The 19450-nt window shown below is 50.8% G+C and overlaps 5 protein-coding genes across 5 annotated transcripts; 2 read left to right on the plus strand and 3 right to left on the minus strand.

The window, feature by feature from the left end:
* Positions 1–347: 347 nt before the first annotated feature.
* STEHIDRAFT_170794 (uncharacterized protein) lies at positions 348–2083 on the plus strand (the record flags this gene model as incomplete). The annotated part of the gene is made up of 3 exons (XM_007307569.1): positions 348–427; positions 494–521; positions 607–2083. Coding segments are annotated over 3 exons (1584 nt in total), but the record flags the coding sequence as incomplete, so codon positions are not given.
* A 2804-nt stretch (positions 2084–4887) lies between these two features.
* Positions 4888–6305, minus strand: STEHIDRAFT_63080 (Ribokinase-like protein; the record flags this gene model as incomplete). The annotated part of the gene is made up of 6 exons (XM_007307215.1): positions 4888–4929; positions 4983–5420; positions 5564–5738; positions 5796–5962; positions 6016–6094; positions 6166–6305. The coding sequence occupies 6 exons, from the start codon at positions 6303–6305 to the stop codon at positions 4888–4890; spliced, it is 1041 nt and encodes a 346-aa protein (XP_007307277.1).
* A 464-nt stretch (positions 6306–6769) lies between these two features.
* STEHIDRAFT_63047 (uncharacterized protein) lies at positions 6770–7847 on the minus strand (the record flags this gene model as incomplete). Its single annotated transcript, XM_007307210.1, has 3 exons — positions 6770–7227; positions 7298–7685; positions 7761–7847. 3 exons carry the CDS (start codon positions 7845–7847, stop codon positions 6770–6772), a joined length of 933 nt encoding a protein of 310 aa, XP_007307272.1.
* Positions 7848–10369: 2522 nt separating this feature from the next.
* On the plus strand, positions 10370–16892 carry STEHIDRAFT_83720 (uncharacterized protein). The gene is made up of 24 exons (XM_007307570.1): positions 10370–10481; positions 10549–10650; positions 10697–11095; positions 11156–11255; positions 11308–11347; positions 11398–11514; positions 11573–11990; positions 12043–12332; positions 12387–12724; positions 12785–12801; positions 12853–12945; positions 13001–14125; positions 14186–14281; positions 14349–14462; positions 14525–14647; positions 14710–14785; positions 14855–14892; positions 14963–15407; positions 15471–15482; positions 15544–15573; positions 15628–15933; positions 15994–16113; positions 16186–16248; positions 16321–16892. Exons 1-24 carry the CDS (start codon positions 10407–10409, stop codon positions 16728–16730), a joined length of 4947 nt encoding a protein of 1648 aa, XP_007307632.1. The 5' UTR covers positions 10370–10406; the 3' UTR covers positions 16731–16892.
* A 434-nt stretch (positions 16893–17326) lies between these two features.
* Positions 17327–18784, minus strand: STEHIDRAFT_141264 (uncharacterized protein; the record flags this gene model as incomplete). The annotated part of the gene is made up of 4 exons (XM_007307571.1): positions 17327–17726; positions 17783–18259; positions 18324–18610; positions 18691–18784. 4 exons carry the CDS (start codon positions 18782–18784, stop codon positions 17448–17450), a joined length of 1137 nt encoding a protein of 378 aa, XP_007307633.1. The 3' UTR covers positions 17327–17447.
* Positions 18785–19450: the final 666 nt, after the last annotated feature.

The following is a 19450-nucleotide window of genomic DNA, read 5'->3' on the forward strand; positions in this document are numbered from 1 at the left end:
AGCCTTTAGGAAAAGGCAAGGATGTGGAGGATTGGATGCCTGAGGAATATCTCGGAAGTTTGGCATATCGTACCCGAGCTGAAGTTAGGTGCATATATGTTTCCGCGGCATGCTTGTGCACGCTAACCTTTTCTACAACAGACCGCGAAATTACTTGCACTTCGTCGCGCTCCGATCTCTGCGGTGTTCTCGTAGACGCGCCTCTGGGCAACCCTAGTCATAGTAGCCCGGGAACTTACTGTACATAACAAATCGCGCTGAGCGGACCCTGAACGCATTTTTCTTTCTATATATGCTCCCCTTGATGTAGGTCAACAGGTTCGCTTCTTCCCTCCAACCCTCTCGCTATGTCATCGGCGATGTCCTTGCTTGATCTCGTCACAAGTCTGGGGGCAAAACTGGAATCAGCTGTTGAATATCACGGAAGGTGAAGCTAACTCTATGCCTATTGCCTTTTTTCTTACCCTGACCGATTGCATCTCTGTCCTCGCAGCGCACGTCTGGAGTTGCACCACCTACCAGTACGTCGATGTAATTTCATCCTCCACGAGTTTGCCACTGTAGCTGACTAATGTGCGTGGGCTCCGGTCTACTTTTAATGTCTAGTTCGACGTACTACAGCAGTTATCCGACATGCTTCCTCGCCTTCAACTCTCCGTGATGCGAGCGCAAAATGTCCACTCGAGCATCAATCGTCTACCCATAGAAATCCTCGCTCACATCTTCGAATTAGCGAAGACGAGCGATTGGAGGGTATACGGTGACCAGCAATCCGGTCGCATCGTGCGGATGTCGCTAGTATGTCGACATTGGCGGCACGTCGCCCTCGGATTTCCCTCCCTATGGTCGACTATTCAACTGCGCCACGAGTCGACTTACAACTTCGAATTTGCTGCCCTCTGCCTCGAACGGTCCAGATACTCTCCGCTCACCATCGTCATTTCGACATTATTTCGGGGACCGCAAATAGGAGAATTTTTAGCTCCTTACGCCTCAAGAATACGGGGCGTTATGCTCCTTGTACCGTTTCGGTATGCCTCCACGAACGTCGGCTCCTATATTCTTTCCACGTGTCGGTTTTCTGCACCCAATCTTCAAAGTTTGCGCATTTCTGCGCCGACCTGGGCCGCTAACGCGCCTCCCGTCCTTCCAACGCTCTTCAATGACAACATCCCTAATCTCAAGCAACTTCACATCGAATCCTTCTCGTCCTGGCCAGGGCATTGCTTCACTCGCCTCGCTCACCTTGCCATTAGTTGTCAGTCGCAATATGAGCATCGATCGTCCATGACGAATATGCTGGACGTCCTCGAGGCCAACCCGCTTTTGGAAGAAATCCTCGTTGACGATGCCTGCCCTTCGCTTGAGAGCCTCGCTGGTCGACCACGGGTTCGCCTCCCCCGCCTACGTCTCATATGTTTCATTGTCTCTCTGTCAGATAGCGAGCTACCGTCTCAACTTCTGTCACATCTCGACCTGCCGCGGGAAGCGACGATCCGCATCCACCTCGACATGATGCACACGGCCGAACAGAGCGCATTATCACCATTTCCCACCGATCTTCGTCCTCTCGCCGCGTTCACCTCTGTGGACCATCTCATCCTCCGAGACGACGTCGTGGTGTTCAACGAACCCAGCCTTCTCTGCGCTGCTGTTGGGGCAGACTCCGGCGTCGCCGTATCGCACAGACTACGAAACGCCGATCCGTACGGAAAGTGGTGCCATAAAGCAGTACAGAGTTTCTTCGAACCCGTCTCTTGCGCTTCCATACGGAGCCTATGGCTTGCGATGAATCGCACTGCAGACGGGTTCGGAGTAGACGAGTGGAGAAGCGTCTTTGACGCATTGCCGGATTTGGAGGAGCTCACCATCATCGACCATCACCTACCACCCATTATCGCTGCACTTCGTCCCGTGAATGACGTCGGACCTTTTCCAGTACCGAAGCTAGCAAAACTGCGACTGATTCGTCCGCGGGCGTTGGACGTGAACATTCTTACTCGTACGGCCGAGGAACGCAGGCGCCTCGCCCGTCCCATCACGAGCATCCATCTTCTTCCGAACATAACATTGAAGGCGGCCCGTTCGTGTGGACTAGAGAGGTTAAGAGATTGCTGTGGCGAGGTCAGGGTGCTGCGTTCGGATGAAGAACCAATTTTCCACCAGCCGACCGAGATGGAACGAGTACCTTTTGGGAGAGATATCCCTGGACTCTACGAATAAGTCGGTTAAACATACTTGACCCCTCGCGTTTTGGTTTTATAATCCATCGTCTCATCTCCAACATATTGAATGCCAAACCGGCGTGATGCTTTCTACGACTACAGTCTAATTCTGTCGACTATCGGCTGCTTGAGTCTGTCGCAGGGTTATCTACCTCCGCACTATGTACCAGATTTTATTATGCATTACTAGTACAGCCAGTACAGTCATGCCCGTATATCCTATTGCAGCTCTCATGGTCAAATTAGGAATCAATGAACTTCGAACAGGACCAGAATTAGGCCATGTAACGGCCTAATAGTATCACGGTGTCGGTGATGAATTGAAGCGGAGCTTGAATGCCTGGCAGATAAGGCACTGACCTGACACGGCGCCACGCCCTCTGCCACTCACCGCCACCCTCCTCTGCCACAGCTCCAGCCACAGCTACCAGCACTTACAGCCACAGGACCCACTCAGAGTAGAGAAAATCAGTTGAGTTTTTGCAGCAGGGACTTTGTTGAGACACCTCTTCAGTAAGCACCAGTCGCAATGGTCAGAGCTCATATGAAGCAAACGGTGAGCACTACTCTCATTGGTTCCCAGCTGTCCCTTGCCTTCAGCCACCTGACGCCCGGTAATTTGGGCTTGTTTGCGAATTCGTCGCGTCGCGTCGCGGGTGTGGCGTACAGAGCGAGGAGAAGAAGGATACGCAGAAAAGGACGTCCAAGGCACCCACAAAGAAGAAAGCAGATACGGGTGTATGGCCATGTAAGATCGAGGGATGCAACAAGGAATTCGCTCGGGAAGCAGATCTGAAGAGACATCAGCGGACGACGAAACTGCACTCGCAGCCTGGGTTGTGCGTATCTTCCTCTTCTTTAGCCTGTACGTCCTGCTCAATCACTGTATTCCTATCAGTGCGTGCCCACAGTGTGAGGCGACGTTCACAAGGGTGCGCTTTTCAGCTGCTTCCATTGCTTTCCCTATTGAGCCCATGCATTCTCTAGACGGATGCTTTGCGACGACATCAGAAATCGCGGTATGTTCCATTCATGATCATTTTCAAAGTCGGTTCACACTCAGATGAGTTGAGGGTTTAGGCATAATGGCGTAATCATTGAACCAGACGTTGACCAAACCAAGGAAGACGGTCCAGTCGCCAGCGGAAGCGGTTCTCAGTCACCGAGTCGCAGTGGCACACCCGGCTCGAAGGGTAAAGCACCAGAAGCCAGCGTAACCTCGACTCCTGTAGCAACAGTCCCTCCTGGCATGCCTCCTCCGAACGCGCCTCCAAGCTATTATCAGCAACAAAGCATAAATCCTAGCGTGTTCCCGCCTTACTCGCGTACGTCTAATACCCTCGTTGTACCCTTCCAGTCATCCCGGTCCTTGTCCAATTGCGAGCCGATCAGAGTGTTTAATAGCACCCACTTATTTTTTCAGCGCAGACGAATTGGCTGCCTGCGTGGCCTACGGACGGAAGTGCGCTGCGATTCGGATATCCTCCACCCGGATTTTACCCGTATTACCATCCCGGTATGATGGCCCACGCACATCAATTCGCACCTCCACAAGTCCAACCCACTCCTAATGGTCAACCCACCGAAGCACAAAATGTAGAAGACTCCCAAACACCTGCCGCCACACAATCGGCTGCACCAGTCATCGACCCCTCCCTCGACTCCGCATCTGCTGCTTCTCCACCCAAACCGACATCATCGAAACCGGGCGGATCTGCGGGCGCTAATGCTACCGATAACGCACAACAGCAGCTCGATGCAACAACACAACTTCAGATCACGCATGCCGCGATGCAAGCTGTCTTTGATGCTGCCAGACGTCATCAGGAGAAGCTAGACGCGGAGCAGGCCGACGAACAAGCTCTTCAACTATTCAATACTGTCGCTGCGACGGCTGCTGCTGATGCCGCCACTCAGCAAGCTTCTGCACCTCCGCCTCCAGAACCAACAGCCGCGCCGAACAACGTCGAATCTTCCTCATCTACCACACAAAGCATTGCCGCCGCTGATGACGCGCCCTTACCTTCGACTGACGATGCGAAAGAACAAGATGAGGCGTCTTCGGCATCTGGGCCGGCAGTGATCACAGCGACCCCGAGCACGGGAGACGCGAAGGTTGAACAAGTGCCTGGTGAGGCTCAGTCTGCGGCAGAAAACGTCTCGTTATGAGTACGTCTGTAGTTCTCCCCACTCAAACTATACTCGCTCATCCATGACTAAACCATTCGTATAGGCGCGAACCGCCCAATCTGCCCGCACTTTCGTTCAAACTTGCACATATAGCTACTACATCTTCCTTACATCCAGCTCTCCTCTTATTCTGTTCCTTTTTCGAACAGACATTCACAGTGCAATGAGTCTTCTGTATGTATTCCCTCGGTTTTTGTAGTTATCGAGGCGCACGATTTTTCACTCTGTGGTATCAAATATCTCGGTCGTAGAAGGAACATGAATGGTATCGGTGTTGGTTATTGTACTCAAACTACAAGCTGTGGAGAGCTTCTTAATGATGTATGCAGAACTACAAATACAATATCTAGGAACTTCGGGTAATTGCTGTTGAAAGCACACGTCGCTGTTGAGAGCGAAAGTGAAAGCAGAGGTAGAAGGACAGATGATGTCGATGAAGCAATGACCAATGGTTCACGCTCGAGAACGCCATTTACAGGATGGAGACCTTGGGCCATTTGTATGTGGGACCGACCTGTACCATACGGTAATCAGCGGGATATGCCAATATATGTGGTGAATACCTACCTGTTGGACGTTCATTGCACCCATCTTGTGACCCGCGATGACACACTCGTCCAGAGGCTTGCCGAGGACCAACCCCCCCAGGAAGCCACCGGCAAACGCATCGCCTGCGCCATTGGTGTCGACAATCTCACTGTCCTTCAACGGGTGCACTTCATAGACCTTCGGGGCATCAGGCTCATTCGACGTGACTGCGACAGTGGACAGAGGACCTTGAGTGATGACGACAGTTCGGGGACGGGAGGGGTTGGATTTGGGGAGGGTGGCGAGGGATTTGGCGATGGCAGGGATATCGGTCTGATCTGGGAGGCCGGATGCAGCGGCCCAGGCAGCCGCTTCGGATTCGTTGCAGATGACGACGTCACAGTGAGAGAGGATTTGTTCGAGTTGGACTTTGAAGAATTGGGCGATGAAGGGAGCGGAGATGTTGATAACGAAGATCTACATGGGCACATGTGGCAAGATTTGGTGATCAGTACAGGAGTGCGGAGGAGTGCCGTGACAATACACAGTGTACTGTGCGTGTGGGTATTCGGGTGTGTGTGAAGTGGTGAGAATGAGTGCTTCAAGGTTCAGCCACTAACCTTGCCAGCTTCCGATGCCTTCTTCGCGAGCTCGACGGCAATAGCAGTCCCGTGTGTGAGGAAGTACCCTTCCACGTAAAAGACCTTCGCCCCTTCAATCAGAGGCGCAATCTCTGGCGACGAGAGGTACGACTGGTCGTACTTCTCTGCGACACGAAGAGTGGTGACAAGGGATCTGAGAAAAGCACAAGCTCAGTTCAGAGCGAATTACCGAGATTCGAACGGAATTGACCGGTGATGTCCTGTGATAATGACGGCGCAGGCACCAGTCTTCTCGCCTTTCTTGACGAGGTATGCGTCTTGAAGGCCTTCACGTTTGTTGGCTACCTTCAATTGCTCAGCAAGCTCATCGTCACCGACACATCCGGTGTATACGACGGAGTTGGGAGGCAGAACGTACTACGTATGGCAGTCAGCAATACACATAGCGTGAGTGATGTAAAAAGACGCACTGCAGCTCCCCGAGCAGCATTCTGGGCAGCACCACCAGCAACGTAGGTGATCTGATAATCTTTCACAATCTCCTCATACCTTCACGCATTGAGCACACACAATATTGATGTCAGCCATGCAACTCCGATAGATTGAGTGGCAAGACGTACAGAGGTGCGTGCTTTTCTTCCGCAAGAATAGCATCGTTTGCCTTCAAATCATACTTCTCAAGCAACTTCTCACCGTTGGTGACCTGCATATCAAGCAGGGGATTGCCCATGCAGAACAAAGGGTATGTAGTACCAGCCATTTGCGTGAAAGAGAATGAAGAGAAGTATGGATGAGTGAAGTAAAGTAAAAGATCCAGAAATCGGATTATACACAAGGAAATCCCGGGGAATAGTCGACGGCAAGCTCCGTTTTCGGAGTCCCATTCCTTCTTGTCGCCACAGCAAGTGTGGCGAAGAAGTACTCGCCTATTTAATCCCCCGAACGGCCTTTAGGTGGTGAATTTCACAAAACAACATGACACTCTATATAAATAATTCCTCTCTAGCCGTTAATCCACAGTTTACATAATGGATGCAGGGGAGACAAGAAGAAACACGAGGAAGCCCATTGGTACCTCAGCCTGACGAGTTCAAAGACTGAATTGACTGGGACAGTCAAGGGACAGTATAACAGCTCCGGTATGCTGCCTGTTCTAGCGGGCGTCAATTCAGACTTGATTCGTGGAATACATATAAGTGGACTTACCGTGAGTGTGCAGCTAAATCAGTCTACCGTACGCCCCATAAACTCATTCAGCCTCCATACTCCGGGTAGGATATGCATGATCGAAAGCCACGCCTGCATTTTGAATGGTGTGTAAGCCATAGGCATATGACAAGGATGAGAAACTAGATGTACGTTGTACCAGTGGAAGGATATCTTGTCCTCCTTCACCTCTCGAAAGAGGACGAACCTTCCGCTCACAATGCACGCGACAAGGGAGAATACAGCCGCGGTGGAGATGTCGAGCTCCCAGGCAATGCATAAATACAAGGTCCAAGATAAAATGCCGAAAGAGACGCTTGGCCGAGCGATGGATGGGAAGACTATTGGAAGAGTCTTGCGACCTATCAAGCGGTCACCGTGAACGTCTCTGAAATCTTGTGCGTGATAAGTCGTAGAAAGTGCGAGAGTGCTGAGCACGATGGCTGACTTCATCGTGCTGTCGAGACGAGAGGGGTCTTGAGCTGTCATAGTTACCGTCAGTTTTGTGTATACACCGGTGAAGTCAAGCCCGTATCGGGGACATACCGGCTATCAAGGTCGATCCTAGCTCGAAGGCAGCGAGGTCGAATGCAACAAGCAAGTTACGGATGATGAAGTGTCCAGCCGAGAGCCGGAGTTCATTGTAGATGATTGTCAGGACGGCCATGGACGCACTTGCTCCAAGCACGAGCGAACTATAGGCCGCCGATAAAGCGAAGCAGATGGGGACCAGTACCCATCGAAGTGTTACCGCGGTTTTCACTGAAATCCTCTGTGCGGGTATGGGGCGATCCGGCTTGTTCTGTTGATCCTCTTCTATGTCTTTGGTCTGGTTTGAAAGGTTGAACTGTAGGAGGTGGATCCAGATCCAGAAGATGACTTGGAGTAGCTTTGAAACAGAGGAAACGGGTGCGGTGGCGGCGGCGAACATAGTCTGCAAAGAAGATCGTCAATTGCTATCATGGGACATATGAGTTCACGATGTGTGGAGAGTAGTTTTTATACCCACGATTGGGATGATCGTTGTGCGTATGTCCCCCCTTGTGAATAAGAAGAGAGTGTTCGCATGGTACAGAATGCGACTGGGCAGAGACATGGGGGGCAGGATTATCAAGGATGTTGGCAATTTGTGTCGTGAGACGAGAGGCGAGAGAAGATGATGAATGGGATGTCTCTATACTGCCATGATGGTGCATCCTTATAACTTCCACTAAAATGATGATTCAATCGAAAGTATACTATACGAGCAGCTGTCCCGGCTCGATAGGAAATAAACTACAGACCCGCATGGCAGACCAAACATAACATCCCTCCGAACAACGTCTATGTCCAAATGCGTTCCCTGTCTTCGCAGTAAATGTGCGATAGGTAATCCTATGCCGAGCCATCCCACCTGTATCATTAGATGAAACGGGGAAAAAAACTGGAGGCAGTCTTACCCAGAAACCATAGAACCCTTTTGGTGGTAGGCCGGCGAGCGCGGATTAACTGTCTTATCAATGGGCGGAGACGGCGCGTGCTGAACTGCACTACCGAGGGAATCGTTGACAGTAATTAAGACGATGCCGTAGCAATCTTCAACATAGCCCAAACATAGACATCCTTACATGAATCTTCCAGGACAGACCTCATTGGGGAGGAACACAGTTCTTTGCCTTATCAATGACGACAGTCCCCACACGATGATGAACAGCATGAATGTTCACCATTCACCAGCACCCCACAGTACGGAAGATTTCTTCCCTTCAATGTACCGCCTCAGAATCTCCCAGCTGAGCACGACGAGATTGATACTTATCCATTACTTCCGCACTCCGCGGGTTCCTTAGCAGAAATCGCTGCGCGCAGGCAGTGTGGGTGTGTGTATTGCAAGTCTCCTTCCGTCAAAGTTGGTCAACGTGAGAACTAGGCTATTGGCGCGCTGAATGTTGATTTGTTGATGTAGGACCCCTGCGTATGCTGACAGAGGTCCCATCCGAAAACCCCCAAAATCGGTCGTTTTCGTCGCACGATTTGGGGGGTGTTTTCGTCCGCATCAGGATGGGACATCGGATTTTCGGCCATTTTCGTACGCACGATCGGATGGAACATCGCCCCGCATAAGGCCTTCCTGGGCCTTCTCAAGCCCTGTTTGTCAAAATTTTTCTCAAAACGTGTTTTTTGGCCGTGTTTTTGGCCGTGTTTACCCCATTTTTTGCGTCCCCGGGAGGCATTTTCGTCCGCATAGCGGGATGGACAAGAGGTGGGCGGAATTGCAATCCCGGACATGGGAAGGTCCTCGGCTATTTGATTCCCACGGGGGGGAGGTTGTCGTAACGTTGCCCTAAAAGGCAGTTTCGAGCAATGCGAGCGGCGAAGCAGACGCGCATGAAGCTGAGTGGCAGTGTGATGTTTGTGAGTCTGGAGAGCCGTTGGTGAGCACTTCAGCTCATCTAACTGCTCAGAGCAAATGTTTTCGGATGCAGGACACCAAAATTAAAGTCCTCGAAAGATACTTTTGCACGAAGTAGCAATCATACTAAAGCTAACCGGGTGTTCGGACACTTTTCAGTGTTCCGGCTCTAGCATCCGCAATAAATCCGTTTTCGTCATACTTTTCTGCACCACGCTATTTTTTTTTTTTTTTTTAAATCAATTGTATTTGTATAGCGCCGGCGAAAGCCAGGGGCGCTGAACGTATCGGTACTAGTCAACTATCTACAGTACGAGAGGGAGTTGGTAAATACTGTGGAACTCGACAATAGAGTAGGGGATGAATGCGACACAGGTGCATAAAGTTCGATGTCCGAAGGCGGGAGAGATCTAAAACACGACGTCTAATCAGGGGGTCGGGGCACATTCGGGTTGTGTAAGTTGGGCACCACGCTATTTGGCTCGCCGATCCACACATTCCTATCAAAGGAATAGGGTATAGAAGTGGAATGTAGCGATAGAGAGAGGTAACAAGGGGTAAAAAGTGTCCGAACACTCAGTGCCACAGCGGGCCGGGGCCACCTAGTGTTCGGACACTATTCACCCCTATTTCCCTCTCTCATTAATTATCCAGAGCAACTACAAACTATCCCTCTGGGATTATGACTACGAGTATACATGCAGATAGTATGGCACAAAAATTAACGAGCAAAAATGATTTATTGCGGGTGCTAGAGCCGGAACACTGAAAAGCAACTGAAAAGTGTCCGAACACCCGGTTAGCTTTAGTATCACAGAACGGTGCGGGCCACAAAGGTGCTCTCGGATCGGCCACGCAGCCCGAAATGGTAATTCAGAAGGAGCCGAGGCATGTTTACGACAGCCCCCCTCGTGAGAATCCAGTAGCCGAATGTCCGAGCTGTGTGCCGGATTCCAATTCCGCCTACCTCTTGGGGATGGAACATCAGCACCGACGGGCCATTTTCGTCGCACTACGGATCGGACGAAACGCGATTTTTCGCCCAAAATTCGTCGCATCAGGATGGGACCTCCGTCAGCATACGCAGGGGTCCTGTTGATGTCCTCCTTCGCCACAACAATGCTCAAAAGCTTAAGATCGCCTCGGTCCGCCAATTTTCCTCTCGGGTCTGGCTTTATCACGCTCAATGGTTTCTCTTCTGTCCTCTTTTTCGTGGTGTGAGGTGGTGCATAGTACGACACTCTTCCTCCACCAGACGCTGTCATGCAAAGTCTCTTTCTGCGCCAGTTTACGGCGCTCCTCGTCAAGAATTGGATTGTATTGTCTAAGCATCCGTTCGTACGTCTTTCCTCCTAGCGGCCACATGCAGGATTTGCAACCTAAACGTGCTATTTCATTCTATCAGCTGAATATTTTGAGATGTTTTGTGTTGCCTGTTGCGTACGGTATCTTCTTGGCTGTGGCCCAGGTCTTCTTGGTCAAGCCTTCTAATGCACGTTTTCTTTCTGTTGCTTCTCTCCAAGTTGGACTAACCTCTTTCCTTCCATACTTAGTTCGGACTAGGGTCGTCGATACCAGTGTATAACCTCACCGAACGGTTTGATGGGTCCTTGACACTCATTTGGGCCGATGGCACAGATGGGACAGGCTTTCCATCCCCCTCTGACATCATGTCAAGCATCACCAGTAGTTTTTCTCCGAAACAGCTTGACGCCGTCAAACAAGTAGAATCTCCAGACGACATCCCGTCTTCATGTCCACAAAACTTTAATCTGTTCAGCGATTGTTTTGCTGCTGTGGCCTTTAATTCCATTCCTCCAGAGAATAACACCCTAGCCGAACCATTCAATTACACCATTCGTGCAGACGGAGGCTTGTCTCACGTTGATGTCATGAAACATAGCAGCGACTATGAGATCAGGGTCCTGCCCTTGCAGTGGGCTCTGGATAGTGTGAGTATCGGTCCTTATTTTAGAGCACACATATCTCATAGGTATACCCCTTCATGGTAGGCAATTATGGAGCTCAGGACGGGGCAACGGATGCCGACACCTTTGGAGTGGCCATTCACTCAAGAAACGAACGCAGAACAGAGCACAAAGACTCGTCTTAGTACGTTGCTCGTCCCGCACCAGCCGAATCCTTGCTGAATCACGTTTCATAGGCTACATCCGAGGCTTGCGGACACTGTTGGTATTAGCACTGTAGGCGTCACGTTTTTCGTCGGATGCGGGCAAGGTCTCATCATCTTCAGGTTCATCTGTTACATCGGTGTTGCATACCACCTCCCCGGGTCATTTATGGGCGAACGAGCTCTGTCACTAACGAGCCACCTGAAGGTGATGGGTCTTTTAGACTCGGCACGGATAATGTAAGTTAATCGTAGGTAGGATGTCCATTAAATCTCATCGACTCTTCCTTTTTGCTAGATCATGGCATATTAGCATATCACTTGCATATCTCCCAGCATGGATAATCGTCTCGATTATCTGGCATCTCCGAATCTTCAGTGGCACCTCTGGTGGCCTCGTCTTCGTCATCCATCTTGTATTTGGTCTCTCGCTTGCCAGCTGGTCTCTATTCGTCGCCGTCCCCTTCGGTAAAAGCCCACAACTCGCGGCAGTGGCATCCACATTCTTTTCCCTACTTTTCGCGATTCTGGCATTAGTGATGGGCGCCGTCGGCAGTGGCACAGCGTTCATATTTACGCTCATCTTTCCGCCTGGCTTCTACATCTTTTCTGTCAGAACTATCGCAGGGTTCGAGAATCACCAGATACCGACTTCAGCGATTCATGCTGATCCCGACAGTGGCATGACTCTGCTCCCAGTACTCATTGCCGGTATCGTACGTGCATTTTGAAACCTCGGATTGACTTTGTGACTTATCTTCGCTGCAGATCGACATCTTTTTGTGGCCATGGATCGCCACTCTTCTTGAACGACGAATGTACGATGCTCATGAACCGCCTTCAGGTCGGGGATGGAGATTTTGGAAGAAGAGGCCTATCGACACCGCGGATCAAACTCCTTCGGAGATGCCTGAGGAGACTGCGATCTCCATTCGTCATCTGAACAAAACTTTTCAACCCAACATTTTCCATCATTCACAAGATGCTGTCACCGCTATATCCGACCTCTCCCTCGATATACCCAAATTCGGTATCTTCGTACTACTAGGATCCAACGGGTACGCTTTGATAAACATAACATCATTCTCCAACCTAACTCGTTCTACCAATAGAGCAGGGAAGTCTACCGCGCTGTCCATTATAGCCGGCCTACTTGGTCGCACGAAGGGTTCCATAACTTTCGAAGGTGGTATTTCTCGACCGCCGCGAGGCGTCATGGGCATTGTCCCCCAGAAGAACGTCCTTTTTCCCGAACTAACCTGCTACCAAAATGTCAGAGTATGGCAAGCGGTGAAACATTCGGATTATGCACTGGCTGCAAGTGATGACCTAGAGCAGTTGCTACGTGATTGCGATTTGGAGAAGAAGGTGCATGAAAACGCGAGCACACTTTCCGGAGGGCAGAAGAGGAAATTGCAATTGGCTTGTGGATTGGTAGGGGGTTCGAAGAGTGCGTCTTTCACTTAATTATCATGATCACACTTCTTAAGTTATTATGATGGATATGCAGTCGTTCTCGTGGATGAGGTATGTCGAGGTCATTCTATGTTAAAAATTTTGAGTTAATTTATGGATTAGGCCACCTCTGGGGTAGATCCTTTAGCGAGAAGAGCGCTATGGCGCACTCTGACTTCCGTTCGCAACGAACGAACGATCATATTTACCACACATGTAAGCTGAACGTCAGTACCATCGTTAACCGCATTCTGATGTCGACTGTTCTCAGTTCCTTGACGAAGCGGACCTTCTAGCGGACCGCATTGCTATTCTGGCGGCTCCAGGAAAGTTAGTGGCTGAAGGATCCCCTGTGACATTGAAGTCCACGCTTGGCGAAGGATACACCATCCAGGTAACCTTCCAGTGCTCTGAGGACGAGAAGGCCGGCTCCCGACCTTTGACGGGCTTGTTAGAGAGCCTTCGTAGCGTGGCCCCCCTCACTTACACCTCGTCACCCGCGATGGACCAAATGTCATACCATCTCAAGTCCAAGGACCCGATCATAGTCGAACGCGTCTTGGAGCTCCTCGATGAAAATACCGATAAATATCAGATTGCGTCCTATGATGTCCAGGGCACGTCCATAGAAGAGGTCTTCCTAGGCCTTATGAACACCGATACCAAGAAGGATTCTGACTCCACAGCCCTCAGTGACGACAAGAATACGACTGGACATACACCATCAGAGACTCCGGTACCTGAACAATCTACCGTCCTCCAGCTCACGAACGGCAAGAAGGTCTCTGTTTTGACCCAGGCGCTTACTATATTTCACAAACGTCTGTACGTGGCCCGTAGGAGCTGGTTGACGCCACTCTTGTTGGTCGCAATAGCAATCGCCGGATCCTGTATCCCATTGTTCTTCATGGCAGGTAGGCCTCAGTCTTGTACAACGACATTCTTGAGCGCGACATCGGTGCCGTTGTACTTCCCGGACTCGCCTCTCCTCACGTTCTTCAGTGCCGACCAACACCTTCTGACCGCCCCACCTAATATCGTCTCTACGCTCGGGCCCACCGTAGCGAGCCTCGGCATAAACAATGTGGCAGACAACGCCACTTTCGTCGACGACATCAACCAGAACTATCTTAACCTCGCCCGCGGTGGAATTTCGATCGATTTGGACTCGGGACAGGCCCTAGTTGCCTGGGAAGCTTCACCGCCCGGATTAGGAGGGCCGACGATGTTGAACCTCGCTTCCAATATCTTACTCAACCGAGCCTTGAATAACACGGGATCAGCGGCAGCTTCAGGAGACCCTATATTGATACAGGCGACATACGAGAACTTTCCCGTCGTGGATGCGGGGACGCTGATCGCGTTGAAGTGGGTGGCTTTCTTTGGAGCGTCTATGGTGAGTATTCTCCGTTTTGCGTTTTCTTTTTGTAGAGCTGATGAAATAATCGACATGTAGGCCGCATATACAGCGTTCTTCTCGCTCTACGTGTCGAGAGAAAGGAGGTCATCAGTTCAGGCCATGCAATTCTCTAACGGGTTGTCAAATCCAGTCGTATGTGTTCTTGACTGTAAAGTTCTGTGACCAGAGTATGTTGATGATCGTGCTCCGCGGATGACAGGGTCTGTGGCTCGGCCATCTACTCTTTGACACAATATTCGTCTTGGTCTTGTCTACTATCATCGTGATCGTCTTCAAAGTCGCATCAAATCAGTTCCACGGGCTCGGCTTCTACGTGAGTGCCGCACGCATATCACATCCCAGGACCATCTAACACACATTATGGCCATTATACAGTGGCTGATTCTTGTCCTATATGGCATCGCGGGAGCGTTATTTGCTTACTGCGTGTCGCTGTTCACCGCTTCGCCTCTGGCAGCATTCGCAATCTGCGCTGCGTATCAAATAATCATCTTCACAGTATGCTTCGTCTTGTATTTGAATGAATGTTCTAAGAGCTCTGACCAACACATTGTTGACAGGCTTATATTGCGTCATACCTCTTAACGCTGACCTATGCAAAGACTTCGAAGTCTGGCCAAATCATCAATATTCTTCGTATGTCCCCTTTTCTGTCTACCCAGTTCGAATTTATCGCTCGGTCAGATGCTCACAGTGAGCCCGTAGATTTTACGCTGTCTTTGCTGTCTCCTGTGGCGAGCATCGTATGTACCCTATGCCCTCATACATGAGTATCTGAACGAGTTCGTTGACATGATTGACGGCTGATCGTAGATGCGGACCGCCTTCGTCTCCGTCAACCTCTTCTCCCTCCTCTGCCTAAAGGGTGGCGAGATCCCTGCCTCCCAATACGCTGGCATCACGCGCTATGGTGGTCCAATTCTATACCTGGTCGTCTACGCATTCGCCCTGTTCTTCATTCTCGTGTGGGTAGATTCTGGTTCCCTCCTCCCTCGAAATATCTCCGCAGCTCGTCGGCGAAGGGAGCTACAACCGGTTGTCGGCGCGAGCGCCCTGGATAACGGCTCGGTGGCTGCAGCTGAAGCAATGGCGGAGATGAAAGTCGATGTGGAAGATGAGGCGAAGGTGGTTGGACAGTCAGACGATCCATTGAGGGTGTTGCATGTCTCGAAGACCTTTGGGCTTGGCAGAGGAGCGAATAAGGTGGTAGATGATGTCAGTCTGGGTGTCGGTGAAGATATGATATTCGCCCTGCTTGGTAAGTCTTGAGAAAAACACTACAGTCATAGCTCTTGGCTGACGATGGTCTGACTATTTCTAGGTCCGAACGGAGGTAAAGCACAATCCACACCTTGCCAAGTTGTTCAATGCTAACCATTTTTTACTCTGCTCAGCCGGGAAGACGACCACATTTAACCTCATTCGTGAGCTCTCTCGCGCTCCTATCTTACCTTCAAAGCTGACAACAAGACTATAAGGTGGAGATATCATGCCCGATCGCGGTGACATCCTTCTCAATGGTATCTCTGTCGTCCGTCACCCACGTTCTGCCAGACTTGGCCTCGGGGTCTGCCCTCAGTTCACGGCCATAGACTCACAACTCACCGTCCGGGAGCATCTCGATATCTATGGCCGTCTGAAGGGCATTTCAAGAGGAAGTGATCTTCGACGAAATGTGGACTTGTTGATGCAAAGCACCGGACTGGATCAGTATGCGGACCGTTTGGCTAGTAAGCTGAGTGGCGGCAACCAGCGAAAGCTGTCTTTAGCTATCGCACTTATGGGTCAGTACAGTCCTACTCGGTATTGTGAAACATCTTTCTTATTCACAGTATAATGTCTAGGCAATCCGCGCGTTATCCTCATCGACGAGTTCTCTACCGGCATCGATGCGAAGATGAAGCGTGAAATGTGGGGCACGCTACAGAGAATCTCTGTTGGGAAAGCAATCGTAATCACAACACGTAAGTATACATTCTCCAACCGGTCAATATCAAATTTTGTTTGCTTTTGACACGAGCAATACCCCATTCTAGATTCTATGGAAGAGGCTTCTGCGCTCGCTGACAAGGTCGCCATCATTGCCACTCGTCTACTCGGTACGTCAGTGCTTGCCTCTACCGAAGTCACCGAACTCATCAACGGCAATGGCGGCTCTTCGACTTATTTAGCTGTCGGAACCACCGAAAGCCTCGCCGCGCGGTACGCGATGTACGAGGTCCATTTCTCCTGCCGGAATAGGGACGACGTCGCTCGGGCACAAAGGCTCATGGCACGGATCCCCGGCGCACGCATGGCGGATGATGTCGCCACACGCTTCGAAGTCCCCATCGGTAATGGCAATAGCAACTTGCTCGAAGAGTCGAACAGAAACGGTAGCGGCGATTCTGAGGCCAGGTTGTCGCTAGCTGAGCTCTTCCACGTCCTTTCCAGCGAGGGCGACTTCTCGGAATATAGCGTGGAGCGGGCGACTCTGGAGAGCGTCTTCCTGAAGGTCATTCGACAGAATAATGTGGCGGAGGAGGATCAGAGGATGAGGACCGGACGAAGTAGTTGGTGGAAGCGTTTACGAAGAGGGTGATGAGCGGTTTTATTTTTATGTTTGCCTGCAGGAATGTAGTGTTGGTTATCGGTCGTGTCGAGGACTTTTATGGACATACATATACACGACGTGCCGGTCTCTTGTTTCTGTGCTTACGATGTCGCTGACCCAATGTTTTCAAGTCTTGGATATCGTTATCTGTACTTTGCTTTCTGTCCCAATCCGGCATGAACAAGAGCTCCCCGGGATTTGACTCGAGTAATGTTTCGTACGGACCACGCCTCTGAAACACCGACTCGCGCCACATCTACATTTCTCCGAACCCGTACCAGTCAATAACAGTCCTTCCTACTTGCTCTCAATTTTCGACGTCAACCATTCTTACGGCGGATGGCGTTGAACGATGATGCATCGTCTGTTCAGCCGGAAAATGAAGACCAACGCTGTGTAAGCATGTTGATGTTCGCCTTCTCTGATCAATCGAAGTCGCCTCGCTGCGGCATAGATAGTCGTATGTAGCGGTACAGTCACCCGTTCTATTACCCTCGTACATTATACATTACAATAATTAACATAATCATAGTAAGTAAAGTATATACACGCTCAAGGAAGGAGGCCAGCGATGATCTGCCAAGGAACACAATGACAGCTGCGCGATCTAGAATACACAAACGTCTCCGAGTCCGATGCGAGAGACCCTCAAGAATACAGAAAGACCTAGAATATCCAGGACGAAGAATTCTTCATTATGGTTCGTCACTTCTTGTCCGTCTCATGCTGTGCTCCATCCTCCAGCACACCCACGATCCTCCGCATAATATTCATCTCCAACATCCCTCTGCTATCGGAGCTGGGACTATCGACTTCCTCCACCACCGCGCAAGTCTCGAGCCCTTCGACGGTCGCGACCGTGAACTCCATAGACGAAACTGCTCTTCGTGGACTGGTCAGGTCTGAGGGCATTACTGTCATGGTCCGCGAGTCCCACGCACGGCGCGATGCAACTCGCATGCTGATGAGGATGGTAGATAAAACCTAGGATAAATAGCATAAGCACGCCACCCAAAAATTTCAAGCAGCCCACGACGTACAGGCATGAGGAAGCTAGAAGGCAGGAAAATGTTGGCGGCATGGCTGTTGAGCGCGTAGGGTATTGCGAGGGCGAGATATGACGCAGCGCAGATCATGGAACTTTCGATGACCATGGCCGCGATGGAGATGTACGGTACGGCCAAGGCCTCGGAAGTGCCGAGCGCGCGACGAAGCCGTCGTCTGAAAAAGAGCAGACGGCCGGTGATGAGGATGGCGAGGATGATGTTGAGGGCGGCGGTGAGGATCATGCGGGCAAGGCCCCAATCCACGGTGTTATTGCTGTACAAGCTGGAGCCAGGTTGCATGGATTCGTAGAGGAAGAAGATGCTGGATACTGTTTCACGAAGTTGGAGGTCAGCAAAAGATTCGGATATAACAGATAATGGTGAGCGATCACCCATGTTTGCAAGGAACAATAGCACCAGGGGTATCAAGAGGTACAGTTTGAAGCGAAAAATCACAAGGCAGCGATACAGCTGCTCAAAAGAAGCATCGGCACACAAGTTTCGGTTTCTTATTTTAAATGAAGACTGCACTCACTAGAAACCCATCTGCAAGCCACGAAATCACCACACCGATCGCGTTGGACGACGCAAGACGCGCACTTCCGTACTGCGTTCGTCCCCAAGCCATGGGACCACCAGGATAGTCGCGATTGTCGATAAATTCTAGCTGATAATTGCGCGTGTACAGGCCGACGAAAGATACGGCAAGCGTGAACATCACGAAAGTGAACGCGATGAGGGCTTTATTTCGTGTGCGTCCTCTTTTGGGAGGATCGTCAACGAGAAGATTCACGGTCTGCAGACAAACGACGCATATCATCCCTATGATCATCAGTGGTCGTCCCGATTAGAATTAGAACAGGCCCGAAAAAAGAAGTCAGAACCAAGTTGTTGCCACTCACCAAAGGTCATCCAAGATGCGAGGCCGCCGATGAGAGCAGCACGCTCATAAAAAAGAGCATCCGCAGACAAGTTGGGTCTATTCGTATTGGACATATGATTTCCGAGTGCTCCTATGTACTACCAGAAGGCGCAGAACGCCTTGAACATCGAAGGGAGAGGGTGAAAGGTGTTAACCGGTCGCTGCCCGCCCTTTATGTGTTTTATCGGGCGCAAGACATGGAAGACTGCTTCTGAAGGATCGTGATAGGGCTGTCTCCGTGTGACGCGGTGAGAAGGGTGCTAAGTTGAGGTATCTAAACGCTCCAGATAACTTGGCTGCGGCCTTTAGCGCCCCGGTTCGCTTCATCCCCGCCTGGAGGTCTCAGACAAGGGCAAAAGATGCCCATAAAGAGTATATATCCCGAGTGTTGACGGCTCGCTTTCTCACGGTAGAATGCATATGGCTGTGGAGTGTCCCGTTGTGTAGATGTATACACCCTTGGCATGCGGACGTCGATTCGCTGACAGATAAACAAGTCGCTATGAATGAGGACAAAGACACCCTGAATCCAGATGCGTAACACTCACAGCAGGAGAGAAGCCTTCGCGTTCTGGAAGATCCACCACGCGTAATCTCCAGACTAATTGAGACATTGAGTTGCCGATATCTTCTAAGCCCCAACAACGACCGATTTCGAACCTGTAGGGCGGCATTGGGGCGGTATCCTTTTGCGACGTTGTCTGCAGCGCCAGAGCACCGGCGTCGTCTCACCGACACGA

The sequence above is a fragment of the Stereum hirsutum genome (assembly GCF_000264905.1).
Source record: "Stereum hirsutum FP-91666 SS1 unplaced genomic scaffold STEHIscaffold_13, whole genome shotgun sequence".
NCBI classification, from domain to species: domain Eukaryota; kingdom Fungi; phylum Basidiomycota; class Agaricomycetes; order Russulales; family Stereaceae; genus Stereum; species Stereum hirsutum.

What these genes read in the sequence shown, in the direction of transcription:
- STEHIDRAFT_83720 (XM_007307570.1), top strand. Translation starts at nt 10,407, where the DNA reads ATGCAAAGTCTCTTTCTGCGCCAGTTTACGGCGCTCCTCGTCAAGAAT. An exon ending in GAGCACAAAGACTCGTCTTA is followed by an intron (nt 11,256 to 11,307) that starts GTACGTTGCTCG and finishes CACGTTTCATAG; the next exon opens with GCTACATCCGAGGCTTGCGG. An exon ending in GACCACATTTAACCTCATTC is followed by an intron (nt 15,574 to 15,627) that starts GTGAGCTCTCTC and finishes CAAGACTATAAG; the next exon opens with GTGGAGATATCATGCCCGAT.